The sequence below is a fragment of the Pongo abelii genome, chromosome 6 (genome assembly GCF_028885655.2).
Source record: "Pongo abelii isolate AG06213 chromosome 6, NHGRI_mPonAbe1-v2.0_pri, whole genome shotgun sequence".
Taxonomy (NCBI): domain Eukaryota; kingdom Metazoa; phylum Chordata; class Mammalia; order Primates; family Hominidae; genus Pongo; species Pongo abelii.
The window spans coordinates 102,476,739-102,493,593 of NC_071991.2; the positions used below are offsets into that span (position 1 = coordinate 102,476,739).

Here is a 16,855-nt window from a genome sequence, read left to right on the forward strand (position 1 = left end):
CCAATTATCCATGGCAATTTATTAAATAACTAAGGTTTCTAGGCCTTATTAAAATAAATGTTTAGTGTATTTTCTTATTCTCTGACATTCAGTTCTTCACTTGTCAGCACCTGCTGGCAGCAGCTGGAGTAATCTTACCAATTTTGCCGTATGTGCAAATCAATTTGATTCCCCCCCCCCAAAGATAGAAATCAGTAAAGTGATTAAGTTACAATTAAGGCATGTCATTGAAAGCCCAGATAACATGAAAGGGCTGAGGAGGAATCAGCTGGAGGTCACCAGTGATTTCCTTCTACCCAGGTTAAATGATTTTCCCCCCTCATTCTCCTGCCTGCTCTACTGCATGTGACACTGTGGATGAATCAACAAGCCTCCTCCTACTTCTGGGAAGTCTCTCCTTTTTCTGGCTTCCATCATGCTTTCCATATGCCAAGTTCTCCTCTTGTCACTCATACTGGCCCCCTAACTGTTAATCTGTGTGTCCATCCATCCAACTATCCACCCATCCAATAGATGTTTAATGACTCAGTGTGCCATGCACTGGGAAAAATGACAAAGGATATTTATGTCTGGTTTTACAGTTAAAAAAATGCTTTTCCATATATTATTTAATTAAATTCCTGCTACAACCATATGAGGGGGCTGTTAGGTCCCCATTATTTTATATATGAGGAAACAGGCTCTGAGAGGATCTGCAATTTATTTAAAACAGCACAGCCAGCAGGTGGCAGGGTCTAGACATGAATTCAGGTTTTCATCCCATTAAGAATTCCTAATGGTACTCTCCTATATACTGGTGAGGTATAATTTCTCAACTAGCCTCACTGTTCCTAATGAAATGTCACGCTCCAGCTATCACGTATTTACTGACACTATGCTAGGCTCCGAGGGATTCAAAGACTGAGTACCCACCCTCACAGAGCTTGTGGCTGAGTTGGGAAGGCAGATGTTAAACATATATGTTCACACAAGAAATACTTGTTTTCATCATATAAGGGAGAGCTCATCTAGTTGTGAAAATTAGGGGAGTCTTCCAGAAGGAAGTAATCATTAAGTTGCAGTCTGAAGGATGAGTCAGAGTTAGCTTTGGAAAACGAGGATGAAAGAAAATCACATGTACAGAGGGAAAAGCATGTATGTGCAAGGGCCCTGTAGCAGAAAGACCCAATGTGCTGAAATTTTGAAGGCCAGCTTGACTGGAATATAGACAATGAAAGGGAGCCTGGCACAGGATGTGGCCCAGACCACACAAGACTTTGTAGCCATGATAATGATTTTTACTTTTAGCTTAAGAGCAATGGGAAGCCACAAGTCAAGAGAATGACATGATGAACTTTGATTTTGATTCTGACTTCTGCGTGCAGAATGAATTGTAGAGGAGCAAGAGTGGAAGCAGGAACAGCTGGAAGGCTTTTGCAGTTGTCCAGGTGGGAACTGATGGTAGCTTAGACCAGCTTTGTGGTGGTGAAAATGAAGAGAAGAACCCCACAGGTACCCCCTGCTCTGCTCAAACCTATTTTCTTACTAGATCCTGACACGAGAGTGTGCTCACGAATTTGCAGTGAGTGGAAGCTTGTCCACACTTCAGGGCTCTGCTGGAGTCTCCTCTTCCAGGAAGCCTTCTCCAGACAATGCCAGTCCTCTGAGATCTTTCAGAAGTTGTACGTCTCTTCTGTGTTTTCCATTCTCACACCTGATGATTCTCTATGGCTTGGCTGCTCTCTGGTCCACTCCTGGAGATGGCTTCATTTCTCTTGTTGTCTTGCTTTCTCCCTTTGGAAAGTAAATGCTTTGTTGGCATTTGCTGAACGGTATCAACACGGCTCCTTTGGAAATTATATTTGTAAATGATTACTCATGCCAATTGCCATGTTTCCCCCTAAATTAAACACTGGTTGCTTAAATGCGTCTTCATGATCTTGTTCTATCAAAATGTATGTCCCAATTTTTCCATTACTTCCTCTAAACTCTTTTCCATATTTCTCTTAGTAGAAAGCAGTTTCAGGGGGAATGGAATGGGGGTGGGGTGGGGGCAGGAGTGCAATTAAACAAGAGCTGTCTGACCAGAATTCCTATACGTTTTTAATGGGGTATTTGATTAATCCTTTTCATGGGCACCATTATTCATGCCTTGATAGAATCTCATTTTATAGCTCTTAATATATGGACCCAATTTATCCACATCACATTGTATTCTAATACTTGTCATCCAAGTTATTAGCTATCTCCTTCTCAGTGTAAAATCATCAGTAAGTTTGATTAGCTTATTCCCTGGGGATGATAGGGGAGATAAGAACAGACACAGTACAATATGACCCCAATGGCTCTGCATTCTCAAAAGAAGACTGCTACATGGAATCCATTTATGGAGCCAGGGTGGCCAAAACAAACAGCCGCCCCATGGGAAGGACTCTGTGCAACCCAGGAGCTGTAGCCATGAAGGGCTGACTGCTGTGATTACTGGCAGGACTGAGCTATCATCCTAAGTGGGATTTTAATAAAAAATAGTAGGGTTCTTCCACCTCCTGCTTAACACCCCCTCCCAATGCCTTTCCTGAGAATCACAGCCTAGAAGCTTCTCTTTACTCCTTGACATCTCTTCTGCCTTCAATCGCTATTCTTTTCCTACTGGGCACCTGGCAGGGCAGACAACCTAGATGGAGATGCACAGTGCTGTGTACTGCTCTTTCTCCAGCACAGGCTTGGGTCTAAGCCCCCAGCCCTATCTTTCTCTTCTCTGGAACCAAATCTGAGCCTTGGGACTCATAGGTGGCTTTGCTTTTGTAAGCAAAGTCACTCCTTAGCTTGAAAGACAGAAGGGGCCTGCACAACCCCTATAGGATGGTAGGCTCCAAGCCCATAGAGAGTTTCTAATGCCCCTTCCCCTACCCAACCACCTTTCTTCAGCCCAATCAGGTGCACCCCTATGGCCCCAATGGCTGCAGCCCTCCTCATCTTTACACAAAAGGCCCTGTCAATGATTCTTGTGCTTTTCTGAGCCTGGCAAGTCTCACTGAGGTGACACTCTTCCCTTCCAAAGATGGAGCCCAATTCCCTTCCTGTAGTGTGTGGGCTGGACTTAGAGACTGATTTCTAATGAACAGAATGGAGTGGATGTGATAGCGTGTCCCTTCTGAGACTAGGCCATAAAAGGCATTTTGACTTTCTCCCTCTCTCTTGGGTTGTTGGCTCTCAGGGAAGTCAACTGCTATGCTGTGAGCAGGGCTGTGGAGAGGCCTAAGGTACTGAGCACCAGGAACTGAGGCCTCCAGCCAACAGCCATGTGAGGGAGTCATCTTAGGAGTGGACCCTCCAACTCCAGTTAAGCCTTCAGATGAAAGCTTGACTGCAGCCTCATGAGAGATTCTGAGCAGCACCACACAGCTGAGCCACTCCCAGATCCCTGGCCCACAGAAACTGCAACACAACACAGATTTGTTGTTCTAAGCTGCTAACGTTGGAGTCATTTGTTATGCGGCAACAGGTTACTAACACACTCTTCCTACTTTAGGGTAAGGCTCTCGTCTTCTTCTCCCCTTCAATTCCCTTCTTAGGTTCTATTTTCATCTCTTCTCTCTTGAGGATGTCTGGTATCCCTGTTGCCCCCTCCACTGACCCATCCCTCTGTGTCCACTCAGTCCTCACAGTCTCAAGGACTCTTTCCCAAGAAGGGGGAATGGAGGAGGGAGGAGCTCCCCAGGACCTGGGTTTGCAATTCCACTCTTGCCTGCCATTCAGAGTGACATCTGGCATTAGGAGAATGACTTTTTTGCAGAAGGCAGTCTTCCTCAGGCCATGAGGCTGCCTCTTGTTTTTAAACCTGGGGGCATAATAACTTCAGCCAGGCCCACAGCCAGCATGAGACGACTTTGCAAACATCATGTTCCCCTTTGTATCATACACTCATCTCCTGTGCCCTTTTTGCTCATCTGCAATTTCTGCAAAAGGTCATGTCTCATTTCAGCTTTGCCGTTAAGTGCATTTGACACTAGGTGGGAATTCCAAAACTGGATGAAGATGCAATCGGGCTTAAATGCTGCAAGGTGAGCCACTATGCTTCACCCCAACCAGCTGTGTCCTGCTAGCATAGACACCCATGCAGGAGGTGGCAATCTGATAGTCACTTCCTTCATAATTATACACGGTGCAAAATGTAGTGTTTTTTTTTGTTGTTGTTTGTTTGCTTTTTTTGAGATGGAGTCTTGCTCTGTCGCCCAGGCTGGAATGCAATGGCACGTTCTCGGTTCACTGCAACCTCCACCTCTCGGGTTCAAGTGATTCTCCTGCCCTAGCCTCCCGAGGAGCTGGGATTACAGGTGCCCACCACCATGCCCACCTAATTTTTATATTTTTAGTAGAGATGGGGTTTGACCATGTTGGCCAGGCTGGTCTTGAACTCCTGACCTCAGGTGATCCATCCGCCTCGGCCTTCCAAATTGCTGAGATTACAGGCATGAGCCATGGTGCCTGGCTGTAGTTTTTAACTAAAAACAAAAAAATCCAGGTAGCTTTTCCATCTGGTCAAATCCTAGTAATTTTTACAAAATCAATCTCAGTTTAATGGAGCAAAGTCAGACAGAGATAGATGTCAATTTTCTAGAAGGCTTGGCAAAGATTAAAAAAAAAACCACAATGGACCTAAGCAGTGGAGTGGACCCCAAAGCAGTGGTTCTCAAAGTATACTCCCAGGGCCAACAGTATGAGTGTCATCTGGGGACCTGCTAGAAATGCACATTCTGGGGCCCCAACCCAGATCTACTGAATCAGAAACTTGGGATGGGGGAGCTGCAATTGATTTTAACAAGCTCTCCAGGGGATTCTGACACATGACTACAAGTTGCGTATCACTGACTTAAAGGATTAAACATCTAAATCATTCATTCAGTCATAAGCTATTGATTGAATACCCACTATTTGTCAGACATGGTGAACTCTGGGGCAATGTGGAGGAATGATAGGGAATGTCTTCCTCAAGGAGTTCACAATACTCTCTTCCCTTGCTTCATTACAAAGCTTGAAAAGAATGTAGGAATCTGAAGACATAATCCAAGGAATGGAAATTATTCTTTATATGTAACTTTTCAATGGACAGGAGGCACATCAAAATTTTTTTTTCCAGGAACGATCATACTCTCAAAATAGTAACCTTTCTAAAGTAAGTAAATGTGTGGGTTTAATATATCATGTACAGCTGGCTCAGGCTTTTAGACTTAAAAAAAAAAAAAAAGATTATGAGATTCCACCATGAATGAAATGCAGGATTATTTCAAAGATTCACTTAGGCATCTGTCTGTCTTAATGAACAAACTATTCAGTGTTACCATCTTCCTTGAAGTAGGAGTTCTCACCACCTTCTCTTAAAATAAGTCTAGGCTGGGCGTGGTGGCTCACACCTGTAATCCCAGCACTTTGGGAGGCTGAGGCAGGTGATCACTTGAGGTCAGGAGTTCGAGACCAGCCTGGCCAACATGGTGAAACCCTGTCTCTACTAAAAATACAAAAACTAGCCAGGCATGGTGGTGCATGCCTGTAATCCCAGCTACTCAGGAGGCTGAGGCAGGAGAATTGCTTAAACTCAGGAGGTGGACGTTGCAGTGAGCAGAGGTGGCGCCACTGCACTCCAGCCTGGGTCAGAAAACAAAAACAAAAACAAAAACAAAAACCTCTAAATAAGTCATAACAGCTCATTTGTATTGTGTGCTGGGCTTGGGATATCTCTGTATTCATTAATTCATTTGATCCTTCCCTGATCCTACAAAGTAGATGCTGATCCTACAAAGCAGATGTAGCATACACATACAGTCTGCAGATGAACAGAGTCTGAAAGAGGCAGAAACAGGAACCCAGACTCATCTCTTAACCCCAGGCAAATGATCCTCCTGTGCTGTCTCTCATCCCCCTTGGGTCATTTTGCTGTTCATTAAACTACCGATTAATTGGGAAAACATAAAAGGAAATACTACTCTCCCCTAAAAGGTTTCTAGTATGAAATCCCCGGCTAAAGCTTAAACTGTGGGATTTATTTTGAAATTTTAAAGTTCATGCTAGATTTCTCCTTCAATACCGTAGATAATGAAGAGCTGGCTATAAACTTCTTATGGTCACCAGCATTAGTAGCCTGTGTAAGAATCTGATCCATGCTCAACAGATCCTGCTTGGAGAAGATGCTCCACATTTTCTCCTTTCTCAGGGTGTCTCAAAGATGCTCATGGACTCATTGTAATACTATCAGAGTAGATGACTTTCCTGTATCTGGGATGAACTTGAACTGATCCAGTCAAGCCTGGGCCCTTGTGACCAAGGATGTCTAGTTAATCTGGCAGCTGTGGGGATGAAGAATGTGACCTATGGCCACAGAAGAAATCAAAGCTGTCTGGCCAGACCAGAAACACACTCAACCCTTTGGCATAGGCAGGAGGTGTGCCCAGGGGCTGAGCTCATTCGCCACACAGGCTTATCCTTCATTTACAAAGGAATCACAGGTCAACCATATTTTGGCAACTAGATCAGGAGCTCCCTTCTGCCTATTGCATCCTTGGACATAACCTGGTGGCTTTACTTATATGTAAGCAACAAATTCAAAGTCCACGTGGGCTGTGTAAAAAACCCTGAATTATCTCTCAAGCCACTTACAGTGCATGCAACGTGAAGGAAACTGAAATGTATGCACCTTTCCCACTGACTTTCTGTAATCAAGTCTTTTTAGAACAAAAAGTTCAACTTCCATCTGTTTTTAAGTCAGGGATGCTTGTTGGCTTGTGCTGAGACATTGATTTGATTAGTAGCATTCTGTGGAACTACAGACATGAGATGTTGAGCTTACAAATGCATGATTCATTTCGGGATTTTGAAATGAGAAATGCACCTATCAATGACACGGAAGCTGGGAGATTCTGAGAAAGCATTTCGTGCATATAAATGGGACATGCGATGAAAAAATATGCTTATGGTTACAATCCCGAAGCCAGGGACCACCCCACTGTGCTCTCCACCCTCGAGAAGTGACGGCTCCACGGGAAACCGCTGGGATTAGACGATCCTGCGTTTGGACACCCATATGCTGCCTCATTTATCTACCTGTGACAGGGACAGTGCTGGAAGAGAATCAAAAGATGACAAATTGCTTCTGGTTTTAAAGGAGCTGTTCAGGCTGGGTGTACACCCAGGGGGAACCAGCTTCTGTGCCAGGAGCCATCACTTCATCCCAGTCTAAGGCCACATTTTGGCAAACATTAACCAGCAGATGACTGCTGTCTCCTTTCACCAGTGGATTCAAAGACGCTTGCTCTGAAAGCCTGAAATTCAGTCTTTCTGAAGACATGTGCAGCAGAGAGCAGATCTGCCCACACACTGCAGTGAGGCAGGACGGCGGGCAGGAAGCAAGGGTTCCAGATGACAGGGATTTTTCCCGTGTCAAGGCAGACAGATAACAGGGGAATGATTTTGCAGGGGAATGACTCCAGAATAGAGAAAGTATAGTATCAGTAAATGACCCTAGAAAAGACTGATACAAGTGAAATAAGTGGACAAAAATTTCCAAGATGCTGGCCACTGGAATCTGCTTTTGGGGACACAGAAGCCCCCAAGATTCCAGCTTTCCTGGGGGTAGAAGGGAGGCCCACTGGGAGTTTCAAGAGGGTCCACCTGAGCAAAACCTAGCCCTCCATAAGCCCCTATACTCGCCAGCCCCTGGTCCAGCCAAGGCCATGTATCCATCCAGCTACGATCCTTGCTGCTTCTCTCCCGCCATGCATCCTCTCTGGGAATGACTATGTAATTCATGGTTAACCCACTCAGTCCTCTGGAGGTGAGCTTTCCTCAGCCAGTCCAGCTTGTGTTTCTTCTCTGCCATGTGCTGAAATTCACAAGGCCAGAGAAGTGCCTCGCTGTGTTTAAGTGTATAGATGCCTGTTCTTCTCCTACACGTTGCAGTCCTATTTACTTATTTCATCCTCCTGACAACCTCTGAGACAGGTACTGTTATTACCCCCATTTTGAGATTGATGAAATTGAGGCACAGAGAGATGAGGATTGACTGAAGGTCATACAGCCAGTGAATAGCAGAGCTAAGGTCAAGCCCAGATAGCTTGGCTCCGGGGTCTGGCTCTTTCAGAACCCCTCTGCTGCCTCTCCGATAGAAAGCTCCTTGACACTCAGCAGCTGCAGCCTACGTGGGCACTGGCTTGCTCAGGCCTTCCTCCTTCTCCAGTCCACCCCTCTGGAGTTCGGTTGGTACTCAGGGCTGGAGTGCAGAGCCTGCAGCGTGAAAAGACAGACGCTCATCTCCAAGCCCCTTATTTGTTTCTAAATTCAGGCCAGATGTCTAAACGTTTGTTTTGTGCTTGTTTTGAACATTCCATCGTGATGCCCAAGGCCGCTTCATAGATGGTCTCTCTGTTCTCCTTAGTGAGCATCTGGTCCCCTCTCCTCAAACTTCTTGTCTCTGGGAACACTCTTCCTGCCACCAGCTGATGTTCCCTGCCTAACCTCATTACACATTTCAGCTAAAAATGCCTATTTTCCATGTGGCAGTGAGGTATAATTATAGCACAAGTTACATGCCAAGGCATTTTCAAATTTATCATTTCTAATAATAACCTTGGTATATAACCACCATACCCATTCCATAGATGGGCAAACAGAGGTAGGAGGTCATAGCAAGGTTGCAAGGGACTCCCAAATTGCCACGTCACTTGAGCCACTTGCATACAATTCTCTCTCCAGATCGCTTTCTCTCAACTTCCTATTCAACAAACTTATCTATGGCCTAGGAATGAGAGACGTTAACAGGATCAAGTTGTATCTGTGCTTGTACTCCAGCTCTCATAATACTAACAAGCGACTCTAAGCTTTGGTGGCAAGGTCATCAATGCTTAGCTTTCAGCCAAAACCCATCACGAGTAGGTTTACGTGCATGAAACATGTACTTGGAGTTTTTGGTCTGCACAGTTCTCTTATTACCCATTGTAACTAATCAGAATGCCGAAGGGATTTATTCCCAGCATCTGCTGAAATGACCATAACTTTTGTTCTGATAGAATCTTCTGGCCAAGAAATGAAAGGGTAGACTAGAACCTACAAGAAGATGAGTAATCTTCCTTCAGAGTCAAAATCGTAAAACTGGTTTTCAAATAGTTTTTGCAGAAAGTTTGGGTCCTGTGTAAGGAAGATACAAGACAGCTAGAGGATGTATGCGTTGCATGTAAATCTAGAATTAGAAACTGTAAATGTTGGAAGTTTCATAAAAGTAAATTTGCCTCCTGTACTGGGTGCATTTTTTTGCTGCTCTGTGAGCTTTTTCCCCCCTGGGGTCTCTATCCATGGAAAATGCAGTTGTGGGGAGTCAGGAATCCTGACTTCTAGTCCCAGCTCTGCCCCGTCACTTGTGTGGCCTCAGGCAAATCACTGAATTTCTTTGAGCTCCCAAATCTGTGAAACCAGTATCTGCCAGTGTACCTTACTGAGTTGTTACGAAAATCAAAATGAGTGAGCTACAAGAGTGCTTCGGAAACAGCAAGATGCTGTAGAAATGGAAGATATATTTCTATAGGCAAATGATCAAGCTCAAAAGGCAGTCATGAGTACAGAAGCCTCTCAACTGTTTTCAGAGGAATCATCTTCCAGAGACATTGCTGAGAAGTGGCTTTTGGAAGCGTTACCATGGAAGTGTGACCATGCCAGTCTACCTCACGGTATTCAAAAACAGGCGACGGCACACTATTTTGTGTGTTTGCTGTCTCTACTCATGTTCGTGCTTGACTCTCTCTTATCCCACCACTCAGGCAATGCTTGGCACATAGTGGGTGATCAGAAATGTGAGACAAATTACAGAATGCCAGCCTAAGTATTTTAGTCCCCCGGGCACAGGAAGTTTGTTGGTGGGAAGGAATGGGGGCGAAGACGGGAAATTTCTGGAAGCCTGAGTGTAGGGTGACCGGCTGACTCAGGCCTAAGGAATTTCCCAGGACAAGATGGTCATTCTACCTGGATGTCCTATTTGAATATCCACTTTGCTTCCTCCCAGTCAGCAGGGCATACAGTAACTGAAGAGAAGACTGGTAGAAGGCATATGTGTCTCTGAGTTCCTGAAGAGTGGATCCCTAGGGATTTATAGCCTGGGCATTTTCTTTTACCTTTTTGTCTCCTTAGTTTCAATAGGTGGCATCATCTTTTCACCATCAGGAATCCGACAGAATCATGCCCCTTCCGTTTTTCCTGCATCAGATTATCACCTCTAAGTTATTTTCCTGATCCTTGCCAGTGGCGTTCTGCCACCAGCTGAATCTTCTTCCTAACAGCTCATGGCATTCGGTGTAAAACTGCAGCCTTTAGCAGGACTTGCATTTGGAATTGTTACAAGCGCTTTGTGCAGGCTTCACCAGAAAACATGCACTGCAGAATTGCTGCCTGGATCAAGATCTGACTGGTGCACGTAGCAGGGAGATGACATTTTGGGCCAGTGCAGTGATGTGATTAGTTGGGGATTTCCCCTTTAAAAACTTACGGCAAAAGCCTGCCTGAGACAATTCAGTATTCATAAATGGAAAGCATAGATGGCGTTTCTGCTCTGCCAAGAGCAATAGCTATTTATCATGGCAAATGACTGAAATAGTTGTACATACAATGCTTTACTCAGTGCTGTAAATTACGGTATACAGAAGATTAAGCTTAAGCCTAATGCTACCCTTGAGCTTCAACAGCTGAGTCCTATAAATGGATACCCGTTAAGAGGAGAGAATCTTTTTCCTGGTTACTACTTAGGAGTGTATCTCTATTAAAAGCTTGTCTTAAACATAAATTACCAGGAAGCCTGCCCCTAACCCCAGGCAGACTTTTCCTCAGGGCATTGACTCACATGAGTCACATCTAAATGACACAGTGACAGGCCTGAGACTAGAAGTGTGTGCTGTGCTGACCTCAAGAGGGACAGCAGAGGAACTGGGGGTGGAGGCAGAGTGACTTCACAGAGCACTGAATGACCACTCACTTTTAGCCAGTCTGATCTGAGCCCAAGGAGGGATGGAGAGACCCTGCCAGACCTTAAAGAGACCTTTAGAATTAAAATAATCCTGAACCCCAACCCCTTCAAAGAGAAAGATTCTTTATCTGTTATTCTGTAAGTATCAAGGAACCATAACCTAGAGCTGAAACTTAAATTTCCTGGCTAAATTCTATTCTCCAAGGACTTGCTTCTCAAAGTGGGGTCTGTGGACCAAAAGCACTAGCATCACCAAGGATCATGTTAAAAATACAGACCTGGGCTGGGCGTGGTGGCTCACGTCTGTAATCCCAGAACTTTGGGAAGCCGAGGCAGGCGGATCACGAGGTCAGGAGTTCAAGACCAGCCTGACCAACATGGTGACATCCCGTCTCTACTAAAAATACAAAAATCAGCTGGGTGTGGTGGTGGGCACCTGTAATCCCAGCTACTCAGGAGGCTGAGGCAGGAGAATTGCTTGAACCCAGGAGGCAGAGGTTGCAGTGAGCCGAGATCGCGCCACTGCACTCCAGCCTGGGTGACAGAGCAAGCAATAATAATAATAATAATAATAATAATAATAATAATAATAATACAGACCTACTGAATTGAATCAGAATCTGCATTTTTACAAGATTTTTTGGAAGATGTGTACGCACAGTAAAGTTTGAGAATCAAAGGACAAGGAAGCAGGTGTCAAGCAGGGAGGAGGAGCCCGCTGATGTTCTCACTGAAAATTATGACAAATGACAAATCTGATTTATGAAAATAGGTCCTAGTAGTGGATCATAGGATTCTGAGTTCCCCTTTGTCCAATCCTACTTCAGAACACTTCCGGGAACTTGAGAGAGAGATTATGAGCTATGAATGAAGTATCACTCGAACTTGAGATGTGCCCCAAAGCATCTCAGGGTGTAAAACAGTGAATCAGCAAAAAGTTCATGCTTCATAAGTTAATCAGGGTGCCTCTAGTCCCCTATGAATTAGCAGGCTGAGAAGCATTGCCAGTGTTTTGGGCCATGATTTCAATTCTTTATTGTAATTACCAGTTGACTGTAAGTGGGTAAAGTATGCAAAGATTTTTGTGTTATCTGAGAAGACAGAGATTGTGGATAACTTTAGTCTTTAAAAACTAAAGTTCTGTATGCATGTTAAAAACGTAATGGCAATCATTAAACATATAGATTTTAGAAATAAAATCTATTGTGACCAAGATATCGGGGGAAAAATGGGGACAGGGTAAGGAAAATTGTACTAATCTAATGGAAGGCAGAAAAGGAGAACAAAGAAGCAAACAAAAAGCAATGTAAACAGAAATATAAATTAGAAGTTAGAAATAAGTCCAAATATATAAAGTAATTACAATAATTGTAAATGGATAAAACTCACCTATTAAAAGACAGTATCAGATTGGAATTTTTTTTTTTTTTTTTTTTTTGAGACGGAGCCTCGCTCTGTCGCCCAGGCTGAAGTGCAGTGGCACGATCTCGGCTCACTGCAACCTCTGCCTCCTGGGTTCAAGCGATTCTCCTGCCTCAGTCTCCCGAGTAGCTGGGATTACAGGCACATGCCACCACGCCTGGCTTATTTTTGTATTTTTAGTGTAGACGGGGTTTCACCATGTTGGCCAGGCTGGTCTCGAACTCCTGACGTCAGGTGATCCGCCTGCCTAGGCCTCCCAAAGTGCTGGGATTATAGGCATCAGCCACTGGGCCTGGCCAGATTGGACTTTTTAAAAAGCCAGCTATATACTGCTTTACAAGAGAGACACCTAAAACAAAATGACACAGAAAAGTTGAAAATAAAAGATTGGAAAGAAATAAATGAGGCAAATACATATTGACCCAAATAAAATTGAATAGCAATCTTAATCAGATAAAATAGAACCTAAGGCAAAAGCATTAATAGGCACAAAGACAACACTACTAAAAAGACCTCACAATTAAGCTTACGTATACCCAACAGGACAGCCTCAAAATTGTAAAGCAAAAGGCGTCAGAGTTACAGGAGAGACTGACACACTTACAACTATCATAGGAGACTTAAAACTCTCTTCTCAGAAATTACAGAGCAAGCAGACAAAAAATGGCAAGAATGAATAAGATTTAAACAAAATAAACAATATATGGAATACTGCACACAAAAGAGACATTAAATAAATTTTCTAATCATACATGATCTAAATTACAAAATAGACAATAAATATATGGAACTCTGCACACAATAGAGAGATTATATACATTTTTCAATCACGTGAGACATTTACAAAAGTGGTTCACATGCTAGCTAGTCACAAAGGAAGTTATCATGAATTATAAAATGGATAACCTATAACTAATGTTCTCTGACCACCATCAATTAAACAAGAAATCAAAAATAAAACAATAGTAAGGCCACTCCCTCATCATCCTTTACATCTGAAAACTAAAATCACATTCCTAAATTACCATCTGGCAGTGGTGTGGTTTTTTTCCTATGTGTGGCCTAGTTGCTATGGGACTAGTTAATTTACATGACAATTATCAGGGGTATCACAAGAAGCAGGAAACTCCCAGACCATTGTAGCTTCATTATTTTCTATTTTGAACTAAACTCTAAGCCAAAGGGAAAGTGAAGCACCTGATTCCCAGAAGACAAGAAGGGCATGTGTGAATTAATTATGACCTAGTCATACGGCGCTAGAAGCTGCTCTTGGTACATTCCCAGGCCCATGCCCTGCACTGCCACACTGTACCCATCTCTTTCTGCTCGCCAGTGCTGGGTGGATGACGAGACTGTCCTTGAATTGCCCCTGGGACCTGGGAAAAGGTGCTATTTAATGGATGTGGCACCTTACGATTAATGGCATCCTGGAATTGAGAAAATACCATAGTTAACTGTTTGTAGGGGACCTTCTGTCTGCTTTCAGTTCTGAAAAAGGAGTGGGAAAGACTAAACAGGAGACACAGGGGGAAGATATAGGCCCAGGTATCTCAGGAAAAATGAGCACTTCCCCCTAAAAATCCCCCCAGTCAAAACCAAAACCAGATGGATGGTTCCTCCCCAGGAGGTGCTACCAGTCCAGTGCAACTCCAGTGCCAGCTGAATAATGAAACAAATACGAAAAAGAAACCCCCTAACAACTTAAAAAGGATGGAACGCAGGATCGTGGTAACATTGATCAAATCACATTGACGGCAGGCCTACAAGTTGTGTAGACAAGTGAGGGTCGGGGAGAAGTGGTTAAAAAAAGATAAATGAAAGGACCATAGTTCTTCAGCCTGCATGTGAGGCACTGGGGAGGGCAAAAAGTCCAGTGGTTTCTTGGCTCACAAACATTGCAAGCCACAGAGGAGGGCAGCTCTGGGGTACACCCTTTTCCTCTGGCCACCCCACTTGTCTCGCAGGCTGGCTCTGCACTGCCACCATCACTAGTACCCACCTCAAAGAGCAGCTAAGGCAAAGGTTGGCCATAAGGGCTAGAAGTTCCTCACCACCAAACCCTAGGGACCCATGGGTTTGTTGTAAGAATATGACAAAGGCAGCCCAGCCAAGAAAGTGGGAGGACAATTTTCAAAGGGCCACCATCTAGCCCCTGCCTTCTTAAATGCACCGGGAAACTTGATTCATGTTTTTGGAGCTAGTGTCACTATCAGGATGATGCCCAAAGCTGACAAATGCAGGTCACAGGATTAGGGTGTCAGGCAGAGCCAGCAACCTTGTTTTTTTTTTTTTTTTTTGAGACAGAGTCTCTCTCTGTCGCTCAGGCTGGAGTGCAGTGGCACGATCTTGGCTCACTGAAGCCTCCACCTCCCAGGTTCAAGCGATTCTACTGCCTCAGCCTCCCTAGTAGCTGAGATTACAGGTGTGCGCCACCACGCCTGGCTAATTTTTTGTATTTTTAGTAGAGACGGGGTTTTGCCATGTTGGCCAGGTGGGTCTCCAACTCCTGACCTCAAGTAATCCACCTGCCTCAGCCTCCCAAAGTGCTAGCATTATAGTGTGAGCCACCGCGCCCGGCCCTGCAGCCTTCTCATTAATAGGAAGAGCACTACCATATACTCATATGTTAAGAGGGTTGCCTCATTTAAGAAGGTGCTTGTTTAAGAAGATTACATATGGGGTGGAGGCAGCCACTTATAAAGATGAGCAGAAAACCACAGCCACGATGTAAACTAAGCCATTGTTATCTTAGGAAAATGCACCCCTAGAGAAGGCTTCGGAATTTGAGAAAATAATTCAGGGGGAAAAAAGCAAAGTATCTATGATGCTAATAAACAAACAAATAACAGAAACCAAATCTTAGACATCTGTAGTTCCAGCATGGTAAAACAAAGACAATGGTTGCTTTTTCTGGAAAAAAAAAGATTATTTTTTTCCAGGTGAAGTGGGATTCATCATAGTGAAATGGTTTACTGACTCTTTCATCCTTTATGCTCCCCAATTTATGTTGTCCCCTGGACCTATCTATTTCCTATGAGTCTCCTATGTAGCATTCCCAAATTTGCACCCAGTTTTCAGAAGCGCCTGGCCCTGCAAAGGAGCAAGGGAAAGGTCCTACCCAAATCATCAACGGTATTTCCCGATTCTAGGATGCCATTAATTGTGAGATGCAACATTAGTTTAACAGCACCTTTTTCTGGGGAGGGGGGAACCCAGAAAGAAAGCCTGGCATAGTAGCTCTACACATCATGTGAAGAAGCACTTCGGGTTTAGAAAAGATATAGCTTGGAAGTATCTTTAGAGATTTGTAGCATCTGGGGGCAAGCCTGCACACAGGTTTCTAGCATGTGACAGTCCAAGAAGGAGTCAGTAACTCTCCGTGATCCCAGATGAAGACATAAGAATCGGCTCCTTGAGAATACTCTGAGGGCCTCCCTAAAGAAAACTGACAGCAGAATGCTGCAGCTTACATGGGATTGGGTTCTAGTGTCAGGGTGGGAGGTGAAAATCCTGTAGGACCAAAACTCCTCTTGAAAGAGTGGTGGGAGGTGAAAATCCTGTAGGACCAAAACTCCTCTTGAAAGAGTACAGTATGTGGGACAGTGGTTCCTTCCCATGGCCAGTTTCTCCTCCAGGGTTGGGAAACATCTTTGTTTCTTTGCTAGGGTGAGCTAGTGTCTAGGCCCACGTTCTTAGGAAAAACATGCATTTTTGTTGTTCTCGTTGCTCACGGCATGTGGCTGAATTTGGATGAGGGCGATGTGACTCCAATGTGAAATAGATGCATTTTTGTTTTTGACTCCAGGACCTCTTGGCGCTTTAATGTGCTAATAGCTGCTATGAGGCTCTGGGAGGGGGAATCTGGCGCAGTTTCCCAAGGGTATGCATCCACCCAAACCCTTGTTCTTCGTATGGGCTCACTATTCCAGAGAAAGCACTGTTTGGGAGATGCTTCTCTGCTTATGGCTCAGGATAGGGAGAATTCCGAGATGACCTTTTGAATCAGTGCTGCTAACATTCTTTACCCAGATTTAAATAAAGCAATGACTGTTACCCGAATTCTCCTCGGTGGATACAGCTCTGAGGAATGGAATGGAGCAGCCTCTATGACGAGGACACACCAGTGATGAGTCAGAAGCCAGGGGTCACGTTACAGTGAGAGCCCTCCAGCAATCAGCTGTGGTCAGGGATCAAAGCCATGGCCTCCCCACTGCTCACAGAGGAAGGATGTTTCCCCGCATCAGCCTTTCCAACTGCGTCTCAACAGAGTTGGTCATTCTCTTTCAAGCAGCCATGTCTTCTAAATGATGGTACTCGCTTACATGTGGAATTTGGCTTATTCACAACTGATGAGCCAATTTCCCTTCCTTGCTGGCTTCCTTCCTTCTTTCTTCCAAGATTCTTTTTTTAAGAAAAAAAAACAAAAAACAAAAAACAAAAAAAAAACAACCCCCC

The 16,855-nt window shown here is 44.3% G+C and overlaps 1 protein-coding gene across 17 annotated transcripts in view; it reads right to left on the bottom strand.

Moving 5' to 3' along the window:
- The window catches only part of ATXN7L1 (ataxin 7 like 1), a 266,375-nt gene that overhangs the window by 150,021 nt on the left and 99,499 nt on the right, over positions 1-16,855 (bottom strand). The window contains exon 4 of one of the 17 annotated variants that reach the window (XM_024250044.3): positions 684-1,773. The exons of the other annotated variants lie outside the window; for them this stretch is intronic. Within the exon in view, the coding sequence (XP_024105812.1) occupies positions 1,688-1,773 (86 nt within the window). The 3' untranslated portion in view covers positions 684-1,687. Of the gene's footprint in view, positions 1-683; positions 1,774-16,855 lie in introns of those variants that run through there. 17 annotated transcript variants of the gene reach the window in all.